Here is a 25,046-nt window from a genome sequence, read left to right as displayed (position 1 = left end):
TTGAAATATGATTTAATATTATCATACTAACATAACACCTGTATTTCATACTAGGCTATACCAAAATATACAACAAATGTGCTTGCTACTGATTGAGAAAAAAAGGAGCAAATCTAGAAATTCTAGGCAATGAGTACTAATTTTTAAATCCATTTCATGTAACTGTGTTGTAAAAGTGAGCGAGAATAGTAATTTGCATCTCTTTGTAGTGTTAGCACTTTTGTTTTTATAGACAATAGCTCAAGACTGTATTAAATGGCAAATCAATGTTAGCAAACACCTATTCAAGCTAAAATGAACTAAATCCTATTTTAGACCTGCTAAATTAAAAGAACTACCTTAGTATTGATAATTATTTGCAAATAGGACACTCATTTTCTTGTAGATGATTATGGTAATATTGTAAACACTGAAGAAGAGCATTACCAAACTATTGAATATATCACTCAGGTTTCAAATTTAACATATGCCCAATAGACAGATACATACATGGGGATTTTTGAGCCTATCAACTCAATTCCCTACCCCCACCCCCCATAACATAAATGTTTGACTGTGAAGAGAGAAAACTACACATGTAAAAAATAAAAATCAAATGTACCATACATTAAAACTCTGATAACCACAGAATAAGATTATATACATAAACATAAAGCAATCACAGTTTCCTGCACTGAATGTTTATCAAATAAAAATGTATTAAACAATACTGGGTAGTGTAGCTCCACATGAATAGTGGTATTCTAAAAATTCTGAATGAAAATGGAAGACGAGAGGGAGGGCATTGTTCAGTGACAAAAGTATGACAAGAGGACTGCGAATAACATTAATAAATGCTTCCAGAACATTCAGTATAGCAATAAGCATTGTTTTGCTGGTGCTCTATAATTTCAGTAAAGCCCCTCTCTATGTTTCATAAGATGTTTTAATATTTACAGAAGAATGATTGAATGAAGAAGTCATTAATTTAATGTCACAAGTGGGATGGGCAAAATTTTTTGTTAGTGTTGAGCATAAAATGCTCCAGCCTAGTGTCTGATCACTCATGTAACCTGTAGAGACAGTTCACAATACATGTCTTTAAATAGACCTGGAGTATTTGGTGCAAGATTGAGGGAAGGCATTAAGTGGTGATAGCTTTGCCATCAGGGCATTTTTGCTTGATGTTCTGAGAATACAGAAATTTGGTACTTTTGCGGGGAGAGGGAAAAGAGTATTATCTGATGATCATTACATGCAGCTACTCTTATTCTGCATACGCAAAAGCAAAAATACATCATCACACACTGCTCTAGTAAAACCTGGGTGGAAATGTGCACCACAGATTTTAAACATATAAATAGCCATTTGTGACAAAAATGATGATTTTCTCTTCTGTAGGTGCTTGGTAATATTGCTGGTAAACATCTTTGGAATCTTCCTGTTACTTCCTATGAATAACATTCCAAACAAGATAACTAAAATGTCTTTGGGAGCATAATTGGTAACCATCTCCAACAGGAAAAGATAGTATTTTTCCTTGGGTTAGTGATGCTTGGAATTTGGAGGATCATAAATCCAGTCAATTATAATGAGTGCCATGCTTCCCATCATGAAGATGATGCCAACCACGAGGAAAATTAAAGCCTGTAAGTCAGAAAGAACTTGTTAGGGAACACAGAAATTATACTTCCTTAGTGCAGTTTGCTTTCATAAGCTGTTTACTTAAGACAGCCATTTGATTTGCATATTGAATTGTATTATTCTTATAGCTGCCCATGCCTAGCAGTTAACCAATTTAGAACCCTACCTCAGGAAAGAGGGAAAGAATATGATAGTAGAGAGATTTAATCCAAATGTTCAATACAGAAAAATGGTTAATTGATTTGGTACATAAAATAATGGAATACCCTGTAATCCTTACAAACCAAGTGATAGAAAAAGATTAAATGACTTACGGAGGGCTCACAATCTTTTAGGTGAAAAGGGGCAGGTTATAAAAGAGTAGCATGTATGATATGATTAAATTTTTTTAAAAGCAAACAAAACAGAGCCTAGTGGCACTAGTGGTAAAGAACCCCTGCCAATGCAGGAGACATAATATGAAATGCAGGTCTGATCCCTGGGTCGAGGAGATCCCCTGGAGCGGGGCATGGCAACCTACTGCAGTGTTCCTGCCTAGAGAATCCCCAGAGGACAGAGGAGCGTGGCGGGCTACAGTCCATGGGGTCACAAAGAGTCGGACATGACTGAAGAGGCCTGAGCACACACACAATATAATGTGCATTGCATATTTCTTGGGAAAAAAAAGCCTCAAGGTATATGTGTGTGTATTAATACGTAATTACATATACATATACTAGTTTTTCCAGTAGTCATGTATGGATGTGAGAGTTGGACTATAAATTCTTCTTCTGAGTGCAGAAGAATTGATGCTTTTGGAACTGTGGTGTTGGAGAAGACTCTTGAGAGTCCCTTGGACTGCAAGGAGATCCAACCAGTCCATTCTAAAGGAAATCAGTCCTGGGTGTTCATTGGGAGGTCTGTTGTTGAAGCTGAAACTCCAATACTTTGGCCACCTGATATGAAGAGCTGACTCATTTGATAAGACCCTGAGGCTGGGAAAGATTGAAGGCAGGAGGAGAAGGGAACGACAGAGGATGAGATGGCTGGATGGTATCACTGACTCAATGGACATGAGTTTGGGTAGGCTCTGGGAGTTGGTGTTGGACAGGGAGGCCTGGCGTGCTGCAGCTCATGGGGTCGCAAAGAGTCGGAAACGACGGAGCGACTGAACTGAACTGAACTGAACATATACATATATGCCTATAATTGTAATATACCTGTAATTACATAAACATATAAATATTTCACAAATTTAACACTAAAAGGGGCCTTATAAACTACCACATAGACTTCCTAATTCTACATAAAAAGAAACAGCAACTGAAATCTTTTTTCACTAAGAAGGATCTAGGATATAATTTTACTCACTTTTATATCCAGTCAAACTGAAAAAGTGATTTACCAAGGTCACAGTGCTATAAAAGTCGAAGCGGAATGGACTACAAAGAGTGGAAATCTGGGGGCAAGATGATGGGAGGAGCTTTTGATACCAAACTTTCCTAAAGTCCCCAAACCATCCTGAGAGGAGAATGACTCACAGGCAAAATTCAGGGTCAGTCAGTCAGAGGCGCTTTTCAAGGCTTAATACAAGACTTTATTAAGCAGTCATAGATAATATTTAATATTGAATAATTATTTCTAGTATACATTTTTGTAGTACTATTGTGGGAAAGACATATATACTCCCCAGGTTAATAGGACTATAAATTATACGGAAAGAGACTAACTGGACAACAGATGGTTCTGTTCTTAGTCCACAGGGGACAACGAGGCACTGAGAAGGGAAAAAGAAAAGCAACATTTTTTGGCCTCACCTAGTGACTGTGACCAAAATGTTTATATTTTTTCACAACACTGCTAAGGAGCCTAATTCCTTCCTGCATATTTTCCTGTGGATAGTGCAACAATAGCTTGGTGGTAGAAACTGTTATAAATGTATGCCTGTGGGCAAACTCCATTAGCATTTGACAGGTAGGAAGGACTTAGCACAAGCTATTTAGTATGTGAAGAGAAGAAATCCCAGAATCATCTCAGGGCTAGAAATCTACACCTCTCTTTTTTCCACCAGAGAGTTCCAGCCATCTTCGATTTTCAGTTCTTGTACATCAATTCAGTTTTTGGAACATGTGCATGCATTTCCTGGTTTACTCTAAATAGTGGAAACTTAAAGGGAGAAATTGTAAACCTTACTTACCCCGACCTTTTGGGGTGACCTAAAAGGTTCTTTCTTGACAAGTTTAAGATAGAAAACTGCTGGAAGGATGAAGATCAGCATAGTGGCAGAAGAAGCCCCTGAGGAAAGACACAGGACAAGTCAGTCTTACTCAACAGGCAGAGATGCAAGGGCATACACTCAAAAGAAACCAAGTCTAAAACTACCCTTAGCAAAGCACAAAAAGCACTATAAGCTCATGGTTTGTTGTTCAGTCACTTAGTCATGTCCAACTCTTTGTGACCCCAGGGACTGCAGCATGCCAGGCTTCCCTGTCCTTCACCATTTCCCAGAGTTTACTCAAACTCATGTCCATTGAATTAATGATGCCATCCAACCATCTCATCCTCTGTCGCCCTCTTCTCCTGCCCTCAATCTTTCCCAGCATCAGGGTCTTTTCCAATGAGTTGGCTCTTCGCATCAGGTGGCCGAAGCATTAGCCCATGGATGTTTATTCAAAACAAAATATATTTATAAATAAAATTAAAATGCATCTAACATCATAGCTGCCTAGTAGAGATACATAACACATGATAAACAACAAAAAGGCCGAGTGTTGTAGGTTTAAAGGAAATTAGTAATATAAACACATACTGCTCTGCTAAGTCACTTCAGTCGTGTTCGACTCTGTGCGACCCCATAGACAACAGCTCACCAAGTTCCCCCGTCCCTGGGATTCTCCAGGCAAGAACACTGGAGTGGGTTGCCATTTCCTTCTCCAATGCATGAAAGTGAAAAGTAAAAGTGAAGTCGCTCAGTCGTGTCCGACTCCTCGACTCCATGGACTACAGCCTACCAGGCTCCTCTGTCCATGGGATTTTCCAGGCAAGAGTACTGGAGTGGGGTGCCATTGAACTCCTCACACACCCTTCTGATCCACTTCTAACTTTTCAAGTTGCTTACATCTGTGTTTTTATATTGTTTTATAAAGTTTTATATTGTACTTAAAATGTGAGTAAACCCTCAAATCAGCAGAATGGAAAATTAAATATATTAATGGGTCACCCAGTTAAAAGAAAAAATATGTTTACAAAGTCAATCTCCTCTTTCTCCAAAGATATCCTTTAATCCTAATCTGATACTCACAGACCATTTAAGTAGAATCTACCTTCTTTCCTCTTTTTTTTTTTTTTCTTGATGCAGAGTTAAGACCTCAGTCCAAACCCTGGGTTCACTCCAACATGATTTAACTTCTATAGGGCTAAGCTGCGTTGTTTGTCAGAAAATGCAGCTAGATTAGATGATCTATAAGGTAGGTTTTAGCACCAACACTTTCTGGTCCTGTCCATCAAGTCCAGTGTCACCTAGGAGGAAGGGATGGTGACCAACTGGAGCCCAGTTGGGCTACTCGGAATTCTAAGAGCCTGAGATGGACTGGGATCCTTGACCTCCCATCACTGGTTCCCTGCTCTCCATTTATGGACAGCTCGAGTTGACTAAATAAAAGCCTTTTGGAAACTTACCTATGAATCCAAAGATGTATTTTATAGTTGGCACAAGGATGACCAAAACATTATTAAGAGCAATAATTATGGCTGCAATCAGGAAATGCCTTATCCAGCTGAATGGTCTTTTGGGAAATAACAGTGTGGTCACTGATGTGCGAATCTGCAACAGGAAAGTTCAAAGGCAAGGTCAGTGCTTTGTGTTGTTTTTTTATTGAAAGTTCAGTTACAATGTTATGTTAGTTTCAAGTACACAGCAAATTGATTCAATTATACATATATATTTTACATATTTATACATGTACATGTATATTACATATATTTATACATATATTATACATATTCAATTATACATATAATTATACATATTTATGTATGACTATATATATTGTCTTTCAGATTCTTTTCCATTATAGATTATTACAAGATATTGACTGTAGTTTCCTCTGCTACACAGTAGGTCCTTGTTATCTATTTTATATACAGTAGTGTATATATGTTAATCCCAAACACCTAATGTATTTCCCTTGCCACTCCCACTATCACCTTTGGGTCACTGCTTTGTTTTCATCTACTTTTTCAAATATTCTCATCCCTCTAAAGCATTTTCTTTGTTTTTCTTTTCCCCCAGAACAGATCTTGATGCTGATATTTTTCCAAAAATGTAAAAAATTGTGGCAAAGTACAGATAACATAAAATGTATCATCTTAACCATTTTTAAGTCTCTAGTTCAGTGGTATTAGGTGCATTCATATTGTTGTGTAAGTTTGATGCTGATTTTTGATGTTTGGGAGGGAGTCACTTTTCCTTGGTAACCTATCTTGTGCTCACTTTCTCAGTTTTCAGAATTTTTTTCTTTAAAACAATCTCAGTCAGAAAGAGATAAAAGAACAGATAAATAAGATATATAATTCAGAGACACAGAAAAACCCCTGTTGATTTCTAATTATGTCTCATCAGCCTGGATTAAGTATGAAGGGCAAGCACTGAATTTATTTGCATATGATTGTGAGCAGAACTTTTACCAACCTAGCATCTCTTAAATTCACACTTTAACATTTTTATCACCTGGTATTTTAAGAAACATGATACTTTTTGTGTTTACTTCTTTCTTTCCCACCCCCCTTCCCCATCCCAGTATAGATTATAAATGCACAAAAGGCAAAGAACAAGACCTAGCAATCTTAACATTCCTCAGAGTTTCTATCTTAGTGTCTCACATGCAGAAGGCACCAATAAATGTTGATGGATTGAACAGAACAAATCTTTCCCCTCCCTTCAGGATTCTTATGAGATTTCAGTCCTATTGCAGCAGCTGAAATAACTAGGTAAAGGGTCAGGGAGGCTCCAATTGTAGCATCGGCTCAAGTTACCCTGATGTAACTGGATGAAAAGATCCTTGTGGGTAAAGGGAGGGAGAGCCTTTTATGTTTGTACAGCTTAACAAAGTTGAAAATATTCTTATCTTTGGAATCTTTTAGGAGACACTTTTGGACTTAGTGGAATTAGTTTATTGGCTTTGCAATAAATGAGCACTTCAGTTAAGCTAGGACTTCTTATTTTTAGAAATGTGGAATTGATTTTCACTTTAAACTTTTGCTTCTGAAGTCTCTTAATAGTGCAAAGATTGGAATTCACTGAAGAGAAAAGTAAAATATATTTTGAAACACACATGCAAATAACAAAAACTTTGAGTTGAATTGCCTCAGTTTCTAATGTAGCATTCTTTTCATGCCAGTCCACCAAAAATTAAAGCTATCTGTTTAGGTTTAAAAAGCAGTTTCATTTCCAGAATGGCAAATCTGTATAGTCTCTGGAAACAGTTTAAGACTGAGTTTGTAATGGATTTTAAAAATTGGATGAGTGAAAATTACACAATTCTGAAAAGTAGACTGAGGAAAACAAAAGGTTTGACTTTGTTTTTCCTAATAGTTTATTAATTCTACATTATGTCTGACAATTCGTGCTTATTCAATGCTGTCCAAACTTAACACACTTAAAATAAGCTTTCTGTGGTTTTAAGGATTTATTTGTCTGAAAGTGATAAAGTTATAGCATAAACAAGTAGAATACAGGTTATTTTCAGGCAGGGGGTCACATGTTTGTGCTTTTTATTCCTTTGTTGTAATAATGTCTTTAACTGTTTAAGCTAAGTTAGAGACAAGCCTAGAGAAGGTAATGGCACCCCACTCCAGTACTCTTGCCTAGACAATCCCATGGATGGAGGAGCCTGGTAGGCTGCAGTCCATGAGGTCACTAAGAGTTGGACACGACTGAGCGACTTCACTTTCACTTTTCATTTTCATGCATTGGAGAAGGAAATGGCAACCCACTCCAGTGTTCTTGTCTGGAGAATCCCAGGGACAGAGGAACCTGGTAGGAGGCTGTCTATGGGGTCACACAGAGTCTGACACGACTGAAGTGACTTAGCAGTAGCAGCAGCAGAGACAAGCCTATGTGTACTGGGTGTCTGAATGTAAATAAATACAGTTTCCTAAGATCTCATGGCTCTCAGAAACATTACAATTTGGCTTAATGATGTAAGAGTACAGAAAGCTTACAGGAATAATGGTTGAAGTAAATGGTGAAAGCTTGTGCTTCAGAATGAACAAGGAATAACAAAATCCCCAAAAGGACTGAAGACGTATAGAGTTGCCCAGTTATTCCTAAAATGGGCGACAGGGCAAAGAGGGAGATGGGAGATTGCTGGTGGTGGTAGATGGTGGAAAAAAATAGAATGAAACTTGCTAGTCGTTCCACATAAGAACACTGCCTTGCGGGGTGAGCCTGGAATCTTGAGGTCCCCAGCAGCTTTACCTATGTCAGGACAGAGGTGACTCTGGCTTATTACTGACTTATCTCAGTGTCCTTTTCTCTACTGACACAAACTGATAAGAACCTGGAAATGTGGGTCAGATACTGTGGGGACACAAGTCCCCCAGAGTGATTCCAGTCACGTTCCATGCAGCTCTAGAGAAAACATTTCCAGACTTAATGTTCCGAACAGGAGCCTATTAGGAGGTACTGTGTTCTAATATGCAGGCCCAATGGGAAAGTGAGAAATGTGGAGGCCAACTGGAAAGGGGGAGACTTCATTCTCAACTCAAAAAGAAAAAAAATCCATTCTATTGCTTAGAAGTGAACCACACTTCACTTAACAGGATTGTGTAGGACAAAGAGTGTAAGAAATACCGATGGTCACTGTGCTATTCCAGACATAGAAACATCTGCCATATTTCTATGCCTACATCCATATTCACTTCAAAAGAGGAAATCTGAAGGCAACATAAGTGAAAAGAATGGTTTTACTAAAATAAAATGAAATAGAAGTAGCTAGAGGATCCGATTGGGGGCAGGAAGAGAGGAAGATGACAGAGGATGAGATGGCTGGATGGCATCACCTACTCGATGGACATGAGTTTGAGTGAACTCCGGAATTTAGTGATAGACAGGGAGGCCTGGCGTGCTGCGATTCATGGGGTCGCAAAGAGTCGGACACGACTGAGCAACTGAACTGACTGAACTGAACAGAGGATCTGAGACATGATCTCTCTTTTGTCTTAAAGAGAAAAAGGTGCAGTGAGTAGAATTTGAGTTTTTGCTGAAAATGTCGATTCCATAATAGACAACCCAGCTGCATATCACCTTCTCCAGCTAAGAAAGAAAAAATGTTGAGCAGCTTGTAGAAAAACTAACCTTAATTCTCTTTATTTGTTCAATAAACACTTTGTGCCTTTTCTAAAAAGGAAAATGCTATCTGGAAAAAAGAAAGACAATAAATGGAGAGACAAAAGGAAAACCCAACCACAACTGACAACAAAACCCTTGTTATCTCTTCTTGGGCTCCTAAGAAAAATGACCAACAGATTTGTTGAAAAATGACCAACAGATTTGTTGAAAAATGGAGAACACCAAAAATACCTAAAACTGATAGATTTTAATCCAGATTAAACCTAATCCATTTTAGGTTTTGCTTGTTTTATTATTTATGTGTGGGGATATCAAAACAAAGTAAATAAACTTATTGGTCAAGAGTTTCTTAATTCAAAGAAACTCATCAGAAGAACCATGCTATTTGACTCAGCATGCGACACATGGAAAATTTTGGGTTGAAATTGGAAGAAACAAAGAAATGCAGCACAACCAATTTCTATCATTTTGGGAGAGAAGTGACTAAATGCAGCCTGAATGTATTTGACTAGGGCAAGGAGGCCAAACTCGTTTTTATGTCATCCATCAAAGCATGGAGGCTTGGTTCAGGTAGCCAAGATCCTCACTCAAACTGAAGTTCGTGGCAGATGTTGGCAAGGGGGAGAGTCTATGTCTTTTTTGCTAGAAAAGGCAGTTCATACAACTTAAGAAAAGGCAAGCTTCATTTGGAGATCGTCTTCCTTAGCAAATACGTTGAGCTCATCCTATGCCGGTCACCGTGCATACGCCTAACCTCTAGGGGAAAATGTGGACAATTATATAGACCATCTCAATGTAACATTGTAAGGGTGAGGCAGATTTACAAACAAAATGTTTCATAACCGCACAGTTGCACTCATCTCACATGCTAGTAAAGTAATGCTCAAAATTCTCCAAGCCAGGCTTCAGCAATACGTGAACTGTGAACTTCCTGATGTTCATGCTGGTTTTAGAAAAGGCAGAGGAACCAGAGATCATATTGCCAACATCTGCTGGATCATGGAAAAAGCAAAAGAGTTCCAGAAAAACATCTATTTCTGCTTTATTGACTATGCCAAAGCCCTTGACTGTGTGGATCACAATCAACTGTGGAAAATTCTGAAGGAGATGGGAATACCAGACCACCTGACCTGCCTCTTGAGAAATTTGTATGCAGTTCAGGAAGCAACAGTTAGAACTGGACATGAAACAACAGACTGGTTCCAAATAGGAAAAGGAGTACATCAAGGCTGTATATTGTCACCCTGCTTATTTAACTTCTATGCAGAGTACATCATGAGAAATGCTGGGATGGAAGAAGCACAAGCTGGAATCAAGATTGCCAGGAGAAATATCAATAACCTCAGATATGCAGATGACACCACCCTTACGGCAGAAAGTAAAGAGGAAAGTGAAAGTGGAAAGTGAAAAAGTTGGCTTAAAGCTCAACATTCAGAAAACGAAGATCATGGCATCCAGTCCCATCACTTCATGGGAAATAGATGGGGAAACAGTGGAAACAGTGTCAGACTTTATTTTTCTGGGCTCCAAAATCACTGCATATGGTGACTGCAGCCATGAAATTAAAAGACACTTCCTCCTTGGAAGGAAAGTTATGACCGACCTAGGTACCATATTCAAAAGCAGAGACATTACTTTGCCAACAAAGGTCCATCTAGTCAAGGCTATGGTTTTTCCTGTGGTCATGTATGGATGTGAGAGTTGGACTGTGAAGAAGGCTGAGGGCCAAAGAATTGATGCTTTTGAAGTGTGGTGTTGGAGAAGACTCTTGAGAGTCCCTTGGACTGCAAGGAGATCCAACCAGTCCATTCTGAAGGAGGTCAGCCCTGGGATTTCTTTGGAAGGAATAATGCTAAAGCTGAAACTCCAGTACTTTGGCCACCTCATGTGAAGAGTTGACTCATTGGAAAAGACTCTGATGCTGGGAGGGATTGGGGGCAGGAGGAGAAGGGGATGACAGAGGCAGAGGATGAGATGGCTGGATGGCATCACTGACTCAATGGATGTGAGTCTGAGTGAACTCCGGGAGTTGGTGATGGACAGGGAGGCTTGGCGTGCTGCGATTCATGGGGTCGCAAAGAGTCGGACACGACTGAGCAACTGAACTGAATTGAACTGAACTGAATGTTGAATGAAAATACATATTGAAGGATAGCAGTTACTTATGTGTTCTGAAATTTGGTTCTAATGGTCAATTTTGGTTTTAATGGGCATTGGATGGGAAATGCTTCCAGACCACAATGGGAAATACATCTAATGGGAAATATGTTGCCATTCTTGATAGTCAGATTTGTGCCAACGCCTTATCTGTTAAACAGGGGAAGAATTTCTATGGTCAATCTGGATTGTTAATGTCAAAGTGAAATGATCATCATCAAATGAAAGGCTAACTTCTACTTCCCGTAATTATGACTGCAGCCATCAGTGTCATCTGTAAGTAATGCATTAGCTCAACTGTTACCAGCTAGCTGGGTAACCCAACCAAGTCCATTAATCTTCCGAGACCTCGGCTTGAAAGCACCACATTTAGGGCTTATGAATAAAAAATAAAAAACCATGCAGAAGCACATAACAGATTTCTTTTATAAAATGCTTTGATTCAACAATGATATGAGTGCCCACTGTGTGCCAAAATTTAATCAGTAATATCTTTACACACAAAAAGAAGGGTTCCAGATATTCTTTTCTTGGCAATGCTGTCTGCTTGAAAATTTTACCCTATGGTACAGTTTCTAAAGGAGATCAGTCCTGGGATTTCTTTGGAAGGACTGATGCTAAAGCTGAAACTCCAGTACTTTGGCCACCTATTGCAAAGAGCTGACTTATTTGAAAAGACCCTGATGCTGGGAGGGATTGGGGGCAGGAGGAGAAGGGGACAACACAGGATGAGATGGCTGGATGGCATCACCGACTCGATGGATGTGAGTTTGGGTGAACTCCGGGAGTTGGTGATGGACAGGGAGGCCTGGCGTCCTGCAGTTCATGGGGTTGCAAAGAGTCGGACACGACTTCATGACTGAACTGAACTAACAGTTTCTGTCTACAGCTGTCTTCTGCTTTATACCTACAATGGGGCTGATTTTAGGCTAAAGCTGTGTGCATGACATTTGAAATACTTTCAGATAAATGAGAGACAAGGCATTATTTAAAAGTAAACTCTTAGCTGCCGTTGTAATAAAGATCTAATTTCATGCACTCATGAAAAAGGAATGTGCCAACAAATATTTCAGCACACAAGCTGCATTTAAAGTGACCACAGTGTCATTATATGACTAGCCCTCATGTGTTTGGCCCTGTATGGAACATTCTGTACAAGACAGTGCTGACTACTGTGCTGCTAATTTTCCCCCTAAAATGAATGGTAAATTCAGTGTTTATGAAAGGAAGGAGAGTTGGCAGGCAAGTGCAGACTTGTGTTTCTCCATAGGTAGTGGTTTTAAATTGTAATTCAAGTCTCCACAACCAGCCCTGCTCTATGATCCCCTAACAACTGACCCCAATAGTAAATGCCATGAAGGGACTGTCCCAATACCAGTCTGGCAAGAGGGTATGTGTCAGTCTTAGAAGCATTAAAAAGATATATGATGGATAATATGACTATTTTTTTAAAGGAAATTTGGTTGTAGTGTGTCATTTACTTAACATGAATCTCTTTCTCATTCACCTTCAAGAATCAGATTAAATAGGGTGACTTTTGAATGTTAAGGTAGCATAATAGCACTAGGAGGCAAAAAAATGAAATATCTTCAGAACTGTGGTGAAAATGCAATATAATCTGAAAGTGAACGTGGTTTTGGCTTTCAAACTTCAAAAGTTGTATGAATTACTACTCATTTCTACTAATCTATGAGAGAGAAGCTCAAGATCTGCTTTTTTAAATTTTAGTTTAAAAATAAATTTCAATCTCAATAAAACCATAAAACAAATAAATATATAGAAATAAATGGAAAAATACCAATACAGTATACTAATGCATATATATGGAATTTAGAAAGATGGTAACAATAACCCTGTGTAAGAGACAGCAAAAGAGACACTGATGTATAGAACAGTCTTATGGACTCTGTGGGAGAGGGAGAGGGTGGGAAGATTTGGGAGAATGACATTTAAACATGTAAAATATCATGTAAGAAACGAGTTGCCAGTCCAGGTTCGATGCACGATACTGGATGCTTGGGGCTAGTGCACTGGGACGACCCAGAGGGATGGTATGGGGAGGGAGGAGGGAGGAGGGTTCAGGATGGGGAACACATGTATACCTGTGGCGGATTCATTTTGATATTTGTCAAAAATAATACAATTATGTAAAGTTTTAAAATAAAATAAAATTTTTTTAAAAAAAGAGGAAAAAAAAAAGAAATAAATTTGGTGATTTTTTTCCCTACATTTGAAAAGTACTTCAGTTCAGTTCAGTTCAGTCGCTCAGTCGTGTCCGACTCTGCGACCCCATGAATCGCAGCACGCCAGGCCTCCCTGTCTATCACCAGCTCCCAGAGTTCACCCAAACTCATGTCCATCAAGTCGGTGATGCCATCCAGCCATCTCATCCTGTGTCATCCCCTTCTCCTCCTGCCCCCAATCCCTCCCAGCATCAGGGTCTTTTCCAATGAGTCAACTCTTTGCATGAGGTGGCCATAGTATTGGAGTTTCAGCTTAGCAGTTAAAAATACTTGCTCTATGGAATTCCCTGGCAGTTCAATGGTCAGGTCTCTGTGCTTTCACTGCTGGGGAGATGGGCTTGATTCCTGGTCGATGAACTAAAATCTGCCAAGCTGGGTGGCTTGGCCAAAATTTTTTTTTAATTTTAATAAGTAAATAAATAATAAAAACTAAAAATACTTGCTGTATCTACATAGTACATAGTCAGTAGGTTCAAAAGGCTATATAAAATATAATGTTCTCAGGAATTGCATTTGAATTGAATCAACATCAAGTCAGAGCATATGTACTAATCTATGTGGTCAAGCAGCATTCTTTTACCAAACCCAGGTACTTACAGGGAATAGCACTATGGGCACAGTTAGTGTTACTGCCATAAGAACAGCCAGGCGTACCATGAGGAGAGGGGTGTCAAATGTGTACACTTTGCTGTAAGCATGAAGCAATTCATCTTCAACTTCTCCTGCAAAGAGGAAGAGGAGAATGAGTCCGCTAGTGTAGTCAAATCGGCACTGCTCACCTTTGACAACATTTTATAGGAAGAACACAGTATAGCAGGAAGAACCCAGATCTGAGAATCCAGACACCTCTGTTTTTATCCTGTCTCAACTTATTAGTTGTGTGTGTGTGCTAAGTCACTTCAGTCGTGTCCAACTCTGTGTTCCTATGGACTGTAGCCCACCAGGCTCCTCTGACCTTGGGATTCTCCAGGCAAGAATACTGGAGTGGGTTACCATGCCCTTCTTCAGGGGATCTTCCCAACCCAGGGATTGAACCTGCCTCTGCTGCGTCTCCAGCATTGCAGGCAGATTTTTTACTGCTCGGCCACCTTGTGTGATCTTTATTCAAATGAACAAAGGGTCCTGAAATTTGTAAAGTTGCAGATTTAATATAAAATTGGTAAGGCTCTTCTCTGGGTCACTGACATTGTGGTAAATCTCTCTGCTTTACAGAAGCACCACAAAACAGGACAGGCTGAGGTCCTCTGGTTGAAAGGGATGAAACGACTAAGCCTTATCAGACTGTCACTTACATCTTGCCATCTCCTTCGACTCCCACCTACCTAGTGAGCCCTGATGCAGCTTCTCCAAACCCAGTATGGAAACCCTAGGACAAATAATCTCTTAACACTTTTCCAAGCTCAACAGTTATGACCCCATCATTACTCTCATAGACGTATTCTTGGACTTTGTCAAGTTTTTGTTTGTCTCACTGAGTTGAGACTCATTAGACTAAGTAACTGCAAGGAAATCAAACCAGTCCATCCTAAAGGAAATCAGTCCTGAATAGTCATTGGAAGGACTGATGCTGAAGCTGAAACTCCAATACTTTGGCCACTTGATGCAAAGAACTGACTCATTGGAAAAGACCCTGATGCTGGGAATGATTGAAGGCAGGAAGAGAAGGGGACGACAGAGGATGAGATGGCTGGATGGCATCACCAACTAGATGGACATGAGTTTGAGCAAGCTCTGGTAGTTGGTGATAGATAGGGAAGCATGGTGTGCTGCAGTCCATGGGGTCACAAAGAGTCGGACACCACTGAGCAAGTGAACTGAACTGAGACTAAGTAATAATGCAAAGATGAAGTAGTATGATTGCTATAGAGTCTTTCAGTGAATAATGCCCTAAGTTTAAGATGCTGCCCTCCTGGAAAACACAGTTCATTCAGGATTCCAGGCACACATGATAAGGAAATACTTATAGAATCAGATGTATTCTGATTTTCCGACTCCTTCCCTCGAAATCAAAGGAGGATAAAAATACTATCAATGACATTGTCCTGACTTTCATTAATTTACAACCAGCAGAGTTTATGCCCAATCTAAACTAGAGCTTGGTTAAAAACCAAATATTAGTCAAAAAGAAAAAAACCCAAGCAAATGGTGCCCTCTCCAGCCTCTTCCTCCCCAACTTGTCTTGCAATCAATTTAATTTACTGAGTCAGTCAGAAAAAAATACAAAACTATAGACAGTTTTATTTTAAAAATATATGTAAGTTGATAGCATTGGTTAATATTAATGTTTGATTCCCTGAGATTCATCTCTAGGGCCAGTGCATCAGGGAAGAGAAGAACAATCCTGCTCCTTTTGTAGTCATAGAAGAAATATTTTCAGCATAATCTAATGTGACCAGAATCACTTTGTTTTTTGAGAGTATGTCCCCAGATTGAAAGGAATGCTGTCGTGTCCCTTTCACTTAGAAACCAGTCACTATAATAGAATAGAATGAAATTAGCCAGAAAATTTGTCTAATGCTCCAGGCCTCCAGATCTGACTTGACTGGTAAACAAGAAGCAGGTTCTAACTCAAGGACTTTGTACTTTTTCTGCCATTTGTTTGTTAATTAGTTATTCTACCAAAAGAGCTTTGCAACATACAGCTGAAATACCCTTTATCCCTTAAGAAAAAGAATTATGATTGAGAGGTTTTTTTTTTATAAAATATGAGGGAGTTCACAAATTATTGTAAACTGTTAGGCAGCCTAATTCAATTTTTCTTAAGTCATTTTCTTAGGTCAAATGAGGAGGCTAATATAGCATGCTAATTGAGTATATGCATCTATAGATCATGCTGTTTATTGAGAGTAATTAAAAGAATTATACCTACAGGTTAATGATCTGTCCAACTAGGATTTGCACAAAGAGAATGACTTTGACAGAGTGACCTACCATAAAAGGTTAGGTAACCAAAGAGGGCAGCAAGCAGATACATGACGAGCATCCCTGTAATGGAGACATTCGACACTGTTTGCATCTTCCTCCGGGACCGACTGAAAAAGATAAAGGACATTGAGCTTTGATTTTCTGACCTGATGAAAATACTACATTTTTGCCATTTAAAAGCTAAGAACACAATATACGTCTGTGTTGTTCATTTTAAAACCACATTTTTAGTGCAGAAACATCACTTTTTAAAATTCGCCTTCGAGAATTATGGAGGATTTGCTTCCATTTTTCTTAAATGTTACCTCTTCAGTCTTAGAAATAACTATTTTCCTAGAAAAGGATCAGCTTATTTTATGTTGATAAGTACACTTGTCTATTGCACGTTTGAGAGTGTAATTGACACAAGGGTCAAGCTGGCTTCTAATGCAGAAAGCCTTCATACTTCACAATGAGATAGATTTGAGGGCAAGAATCCACAAGAATCAACAAAACACTCCTTCTAGGAGTCCAGACTACCTGAAAGCTTGATATTTTTACCTGGACAGCTTCTGGAAACCATTCTGGAGGCACCTGGCTGCTTAAACCATCATCAGGCCTCTAGGGTAATTGCTATCACTTCTCTTTGAGCTAAGATCAAGTGTAGATGAACTACTACATAGGACTTTCCAAGTAAATGGAAGTGCTCTAAAAGTTTTTCAAGAAGTATATCTGAATATATGGGGCAAGTTATTGTTGTTTAGTGAGAACTGAGTATTGAAGTCTGGGTAAAGAAGATGAGAATTATTATATGACACCTTCCCCTCAGGGTAAAAGAAGAAGCTGCTTAGCCAGGCCACCCTAACCATAATTTTTGGTCTGCATAGGTGTGGGTCATTTCCAACTCAGGTGACATCTTCTTCCCACCAATTTCAAATTCCACATGCCTGCCAAAATCCTTGCAGACATGGGCTCCTCCTCCCCCTGGACCCCTCACCTGGATCATTAGGATGAAGGAGTAGGAGAAAAGAAAGTAGCGAAGGGGCTGATTCATACCTTTGTGGTTAAAGCATGTTACTGATGAGTGGTTACAGCATAAACCTTCTGCAAAGACAAAGCTGTAAACTATGCTTCTGTATGAAGCACCTTTGAACATATAAGCACATTTTCAAAGCAAGTTTAAATGTTAAAATGATGGCTGCCTTACTCTTTAAGTTCACTGTAGATAGGAAGGACCTCAGGGTGGCATACAAAAGCAAATGCTAGGATGGGAATTGCATAGGCCGTCTGAAAAACAAAAATAACACCTCATATTTAGCATTCCAACACAGAGGGCTACCTCAGGCCATCTCAGCTTCTGAAATAAAAACTCAGAGACTCCATTGCTAGGCTCTTAGAGGTCTCTGGCTCTCACATACCCTGGAGTTGAAGACAAAGTATTTGGGCTGACACTTGTCATCACTGTGTGCTTCAAACTCTACTCCACTGCCATGAAGAGAGCCCTTGGCCTGGTTCTCATCGAGTCCGGCAGCATTCTGGTGGGTGTAATCCATCATGAAGTTCACACCACTACTCTCAGTGTTGTTGAGTAACATCACCACGTGCATTGGAACTGTATTGTTGAAAGTCAGATTCCCAACACTGTGATCCAGAATGGGCAGAGGACAGGGTATTTGGAATTTCTTGTAAATCACCTAGACCAGATCATTAACAACAACAACAAAGAGTCAGCCTTTTGAGGAAAACAATGAAACAAAAATCCATATGGTTGGTTTATGGGGTAGATATGAGGGAACTCTGCTGAAGATTCCTCTTAGACTTATGGATGATGGAGACTCCCTATAGCCTCTGTTCAAAGGAAGGAGCTGGAGCTATGGCTGGAGTTGGAGCTATGGTTGGCAACAAGACAGCATTTTGTGTGAATCCATCCTAAGCTTCATGCATACTCTTCCATGAGAAAGATGATCATTTCTTGCTGCATTTCATCTCTTTCATCTCTTCAAACTAATGAAAATAGTCATCAGAAACTCTTCCTTCCTCCTTTGCCTCTTTGGAGAAATGCTATATAAATGTTGGCATTCATGATATTTGCTGAAATTCCTCCTTTTAGAGGGGAGTGGGATAGGGTGGGAAAGGATTTCTTTCTTTAATTCCCCTTTGGTCACCTTCTCTTCATGCGTAGAATGAGTAAGAGAAAATGGCTGATTCATGCAAATAAGGATAATTCTAGAGTATATTCATTTATTTTCTGGGTCTCTTCACTTCTTCTTCCTCCACCTTTTTAAACACTGAGTTATTGTCACATTCCTGCTGAAGTGTTCCTTTTGTCCAACTATAACATCTAGTGTGCCTAGAACATACTATTAGCAATGGTCTTGACATTCTAACTCAACTATATTTAAACTCATGACTATTCGTCTCTCATTCCAAATGAGAATACAAGAAAATCGCTTGTGATGCAAGAACTATTTCATGCGAATGATGTGCTTGAACAAAAATTAGGACACCATTTCAAGCGCTGAAAGCATCACATGCCTACCAAGTTACAAGGATCATGTCAAAAATCACTTACCACACTGACAAAAAACACCATGCAAGTAAGAGAAAATCCGCTGGTATAACCAAGGTAACCTAGGAGTTAGGAAATTCCAGAAGGTGAATATGGCATCTACAGTCAGCTTACCTCTTAAAATATGAAATTAAAACCAAAGTGGAAAATGACTTTACCTAAATTTTTAAGAAGAGAAAGTGGAAGAATTATTCCAACAGACACAAATATGACGAGGTAGTTGCCGTTGAGATACCATTCTCTAGAAAAGAAAGACCAGAATATTAGGATCAGAAAAGACCAAGTAGAATGAGTCTATCGATGTTACAGAGAAAACAGAAGACATACCCAGTATTTTCTTCGAGTCCCATGAATGCTCTGATTACTTCAGGTAGTTCATATTTAATGATAAAGAGGTAGCTTGACATGGCTAAAATGGAAAACGTGACAGCTTAGTGGTGTTCATGGCACCAACGTCACAGGCAGTTGTGAGAAGTCCAGGCACTGGGGACATCCCAACTTCTCAGTACTTCCCAAACCGAAATAAAAGCCACCCACTGTGTATCCTGTATGCCTTCCAAGTTCTTCTCATAAATGGATATTGGGCCCTTTGGCTCTTCCCGATGGACGTTTGCCGACAGTATCAATGCTGATGCTGTGTTAAATCCAGCTCTGGGGTTTTCAGTGAAGCTGCAGTTTTGAAGCTTTCCTGTTAGTAGTCGTCATGGCCTTACACGTATGCCTGTTTGTATCTAAAACTCAGGCAGAGGTTTGACAACCAAAGGTGTCAACCACAAGAGAGGGGGGTAGAACTGCAAGGTGGAGTTGGGTAGAGTACGTGTCACTCTGCCCTCAGTAGGTGGACACCAGTTTAGTCCTGTGTGATCTCCATGAGGGCACACAAAATCTCAGACTGCTGATTCTCCAAATTAGAGTCATACTGGATTGATAAAGAAGAAAAGTACAAGAGAGGATAGCTTCTCTAACCTTTATCAGTGAAGTGTTTTTCTGTATCTTTTGTCCAAATAAGAAATCATAAAAAAGTGGCAAAATTTCTTGAGCATCTCTATAAGTGATGCACGCGTGAGCATGTACTCTTCTGAAAATTTGACCTATGAAAATGTGCAAACCCTCTCTCTGGAAAAACATTTATATAGACATGCACAATAAGATACAATTTGGGGGTTTTATGCAACATCCCTTTCCAAAGTCCATCCACTCAGTGAAGAATAATACTAATTTGCTATTTCACACATGGTCAAAGGGCTCAACTGAAAATAACACTGACAAGTTTCACATCGCAAGGTTTAAGGGTATGCTACATCCTTCTAGTGAAGTTTTGCTAACAGACATTTCAAGCAGCGATCCAAGTTGCAAATTGAACTATTAATAGTTTAAAATATTTCCTTAACCTCAAATAAAAGCAATAATAGTGAAAATAGTTCCCCACATGGTTTAGCTTTGCATGTGGCCAGCTGAAAAGCCATGTGAAAGAGGAAGATGCCTCTTATCGTCTTCATTCCACAGCTGAGGATATAATGATTATGAGAGCTTAAATGACATGTCCAGTATCACACAGCTTGAAAAATGACAGACCACATCCAAAATATAAGCTCCCTAATTTCAGGCCAGTGTTTCTTCTCTATTGTGAAATGAAATGATTTTTACAATATCTGATGTGTCTTCTGTAAACATGACTTGGTTAATCTTTACAAAGACCTTGGCCAAAGCTAAATCTTACAGGGTAAACAGAGGAGATATTTCTGATTAACTAGTTCAGTGAGGTACCATCCATTTTAGAGCTGTTAATTGCTGACTTTCAGTGATGTCACCCCTGTTAATGTGTTTGGTCTTCAAAAATTCAGAATGATCCAGACCTGTCTGGATAATGTCAACATTATTCTGCTAATATTGAAACATCCACGGTCAGTGTTAATTTTTCAGGGGATTGAGGGAATTAAATGTTCTAAATGTGGAATTGCCAAATACAGAAATACAAGTGCTTTCTTTTAGGCTACAATAACCATTAATCACATAGAGTAACCAAAATGAGAGATTTTCAGGAATGCTGTATGAAATTTCATCTTACTCCTTTAAAGCCATACTGTGTGTGTGTGTGGTGGGGCTTGATTGAGAGACCAAGCTATAGTTTATCCCATTGTTTAGAAGCATACTAGTAGCTACACTTGGAACAATAGACAGTGCTGTTGCCACTCAGCCTGTTGGGATCAGTGCTAAGTATGTGTATGTCCAGTTAGTTCTATGGGCCAAATAAGTATATTAGAATACCTGCAAAAGACTCCCATGAAATCCTTAAATTTAAATTTCCTACTATGAAATGCTTGATACTTAAATCTTCATTGTACCTGTTCAGTCGCTAAGCCATGTCCAACTTTTTGTGACCCAATGGACTGCAGCACACCAAGCTCCCCTGTCCTTCACTACCGGAGTTTGTTCACACTCATGTCCACTGAGTCAGTGATGCCACCCAATCATCTCATCCTCTGTTTCCCCCTTCTTCTCCTGCCCTCAATCTTTCCTAGCATCAGGATGTTTACCAATGAGTCACATCAGGTGGCCAAAGTATTGGAGCTTCAGCTTTAGCATCAGTCCTTCCAATGAACTTTCAGGGTTGATTTCCTTTAGAATTGATTGATTAAATCTTAATAAGGCTGAAAATTTGAACCAAATGTAAAGCAATTTATTTGGTGGAGGCTGGGGGACTTTTATGCTTGGGGCTCAATGCCAGTAAAAAGAATGAAACAATTACTGCCAAATTCTACCTGGGATTGTACTCTTACTATATAAAAATATGACAGACATAAATACAAATCATTATGATATGACTGGATTTTATTTATCTTCTTACTAACTATCCATTAGTAGGAGCAGTTATAGTTAAAGGTTTTTAAAGAAATTGCTGCATTTTAGAAATCCCAGATAATTCCAGTGATTTTATTAATCAGAAAGAATGGCCTCCTTGCAAGCTCTCTATAGCAGCATTGTTTGCAATAGTAAAAAACTGAAAACATTCCAAAACTGTTCATGGAGTGATTCAGTAAATCAATTACTGTGCATTTGTACAATGGAAAATTCAAAAACCATTATAAAGAGTAATATGCAAAAACATTCAAGGCATATTAGTAAATAAAAAGCAAGCTATAAATCAGTGTTATAAGATGATCTTATTTTAACAATAACACTATATTTGTTAAATTTGACAGAGAGGAAAACCTGAAGTGGTTTTTTCTAAGAGTGATTTACATAAACATTTCTTTGTAATCTGTTGCTGCTGCTAAGTCACTTCAGTCGTGTCTGACTCTGTGCGACCCCATAGACGGCAGCCCACCAGGCTCCCCCGTCCCTGGGATTCTCCAGGCAAGAACACTGGAGTGGGTTGCCATTTCCTTCTCCAATGCATGAAACTGAAAAGTGAAAGTGAAGTCGCTCAGTCGTGTCCGACTCTTAGCGACCCCATGGACTGCAGCCCACCAGGCTCCTCCGTCCATGGGATTTTCCAGGCAAGAGTACTGGAGTGGGGTGCCATTGCCTTCTCCATTGTAATCTGTATATTCATGTAATGTTTTAGTTTTTCACAATTAGCATGTATTTGTCTTATAATTGTAAAAATCTCATTTAAGAACAACCAGAAAACTGGGGAGGAATTATGCACTGAACCCGTATTATTATGACCTTGTGAGAATAAACTACTACTCTCATTTACATAGATGGAAAAAATGGACACAGATATGTAAAGTGACTTTCCCAAGGTCATAGACAGTGACAGAAACAAACTCAAATTCAGGTGCGTCAGGATCCAAAAGTCTATTCTCCACTCAAAGATTTAAAAACCTCTTGAGATGGTTAGATAGCATCAGCGACTCAATGGACATGAGTTTTAGCAAACTCTGGGAGATAATGAAGGACAGGGAAGCCTGGCATGCTGCAGTCTATGGGATCAAAAAGAGTTGGACACAACTGAGTGACTGAATAGCAACAACATATCGGTTCTATATAAACAAGGTTAAAGGAGCCCAGAGATGCTAGTACCTAATAGCTTAGAGAATAGGGGATCATGGGAACAATCAAAGAGGGAGAGAATGCATGTGTGGTAAGGCTGGAGGATGGTAAAAGTAGGGGAGCTGAATGTAGTTAGTTATGACACAAAACACATAAGGAACAGATGATAGATGAGTAAGGAGAGAGAGAGAGACAGATCGATAGGGGGTTTTTCAGGAAAGGTAGGCAAAGGAAAGATGGTTAAGACCTTTATATGTCAGACTACAGAGTTTAAATTTTATCTTGAAAATAATGAGGGCATGCTGAAGAATTTTATGCATGTGAGAAGCCGGGGTAGATCTGGATTTGAGAAAGTTAATTTGGAGGATGAATTACACATGGAAGAGGGGAAACTCAAGACAGAAAGATCAGTTAGATGGCTACTGCAACAATTTGAAGTGTGGTGATGAGACTAGAAGGAGAAAGATTCAAAAGATAAACAAGAGAAAGAACAGTTCAGTTCAGTTCAGTTCAGTCACTCAGTTGTGTCCGACTTTTTGTGACTCCATGGAGAGCAGCACGCCAGGCTTCCCTGTCCAACACCAACTCCCAGAGCTTACTCAAACTCATGTCCATCGAGTCGGTGATGCCATCCATCTCATCCTCTGTGATCACCTTCTCCTCCTGCCTTCAGTCTTTACCAACATAAGGGTCTTTTCTAATGAGTCAGCTCTTCATATCAGGTGGCCAAAGTATTGAAGTTTCAGCTTCAGCATCAGTCCTTCCAATGAATATTCAGGACTGATTTCCTCCAGGACTGACTGGTTTGATACCCTTGCAGTACAAGGGACTCTCAAGAGTCTTCTCCTACACCACAGTTCAAAAGCATCAATTCTTTGGTGCTCAGATTTCTTTATAGTCCAACTCTCACATCCATACATGACTAATGGAAAAACCACAGCTTTGACTAGACGGACCTTTGTTGGCAAAGTAATGTCTCTGCTTTTTAATATGCTGTCTAGGTTGGTCATAGCTTTTCTTCCAAGAAGCAAGTGTCTTTTAATTTCATGGCCGCAGTCACCATCTGCAGTGATTTTCAGTTCAGTTCAGTTCAGTTCAGTCCAGTCCCTCAGGTGTGTCCGACTCTTTGCGACCCCGTGAATCGCAGCACGCCAGGCCTCCCTGTCCATCACCAACTCCCGGAGTTCACCCAGACTCACGTCCACTGAGTCAGTGATGCCATCCAGCCATCTCATCCTCTGTCGTCCCCTTCTCCTCCTGCCCCCAATCCCTCCCAGCATCAGAGTCTTTTCCAATGAGTCAACTCTTCGCATGAGGTGGCCAAAGTACTGGAGTTTCAGCTTTAGCATCATTCCTTCCAAAGAAATCCCAGGGCTGATCTCCTTCAGAATGGACTGGTTGGATCTCCTTGCAGTCCAAGGGACTCTCAAGAGTCTTCTCCAACACCACAGTTCAAAAGCATCAATTCTTCGGCGCTCAGCCTTCTTCACAGTCCAACTCTCACATCCATACATGAGCACAAGAAAAACCATAGGAGCCCCCCCAAAAAAGTCTATCACTGTTTCCATTGTTTTCTCATCTATTTGCCATGAAGTGATGGGACCGGATGCCATGATCTTAGTTTTCTGAATGTTGAGTTTTAAGCCAACTTTTTCACTCTCCTCTTTCACTTTCACTAAGAAACTCTTTAGTTCTTCTTTGCTTTCTGCCATAAGTGTGGTGTCATCTGCATATCTGAGGTTATTGATATTCCTCCTGGCAATCTCGATTCCAGCTTGTGCTTCATCCAGCCCAGCATTTCACATGATGTACTCTGCATATAAGTTAAATAAGCATGGTGATAATATACAGCCTTGATATACTCATTTCTTGATTTGGAACCAGTTCCATGTCCAGTTCTAACTATTGCTTCTTTACCTGTGTACCGATTTCTCAGGAGGCAGGTCAGGTGGTCTAGTATTCCCATCTCTTTCAGAATTTTCCACAGTTTGTTGTGATCAACACAGTCAAAGGCTTTGGCATAGTCAATAAAGCAGAAGTAGATATTTCTCTGGAACTCTCTTGCTTTTTCAATGATCCAGTGGATGTTGGCAATTTGATCTCTGGTTCCTCTGCCTTTTCTAAATCCAATTTGTACATCTGGAAGTTCATAATTCACATACTTTTGAAGCCTGGCTTGGAGAATTTTGAGCATTACTTTGCTATCATGTAAGGTGAGTGC

At 39.5% G+C, this 25,046-nt stretch overlaps 1 protein-coding gene across 2 annotated transcripts in view; it reads right to left on the bottom strand.

The window, feature by feature from the left end:
- Positions 1-664: 664 nt before the first annotated feature.
- The window catches only part of SLC38A4 (solute carrier family 38 member 4), an 84,488-nt gene continuing 60,106 nt past the window's right edge, over positions 665-25,046 (bottom strand). For both annotated transcript variants that reach the window (XM_086399788.1, XM_086399787.1), the window contains exons 7-16: positions 19,154-19,235; positions 18,985-19,067; positions 18,830-18,888; positions 17,676-17,951; positions 17,465-17,544; positions 16,285-16,385; positions 13,951-14,075; positions 5,281-5,425; positions 3,800-3,897; positions 665-1,626 (exon numbers count right to left, since the gene is read on the bottom strand). In XM_086399788.1, coding sequence (XP_086255914.1) covers positions 1,525-1,626; positions 3,800-3,897; positions 5,281-5,425; positions 13,951-14,075; positions 16,285-16,385; positions 17,465-17,544; positions 17,676-17,951; positions 18,830-18,888; positions 18,985-19,067; positions 19,154-19,235 — 1,151 coding nt within the window. In that variant the 3' untranslated portion in view covers positions 665-1,524. The remainder of the gene's footprint in view (positions 1,627-3,799; positions 3,898-5,280; positions 5,426-13,950; positions 14,076-16,284; positions 16,386-17,464; positions 17,545-17,675; positions 17,952-18,829; positions 18,889-18,984; positions 19,068-19,153; positions 19,236-25,046) is intronic.

This window comes from Bos grunniens, chromosome 5, assembly GCF_055505025.1.
Source record: "Bos grunniens cultivar Pamir isolate PY7600 chromosome 5, Bosgru_T2T1.0, whole genome shotgun sequence".
NCBI classification, from domain to species: domain Eukaryota; kingdom Metazoa; phylum Chordata; class Mammalia; order Artiodactyla; family Bovidae; genus Bos; species Bos grunniens.
This window is presented reverse-complemented; position numbering and strand designations above follow the sequence as displayed.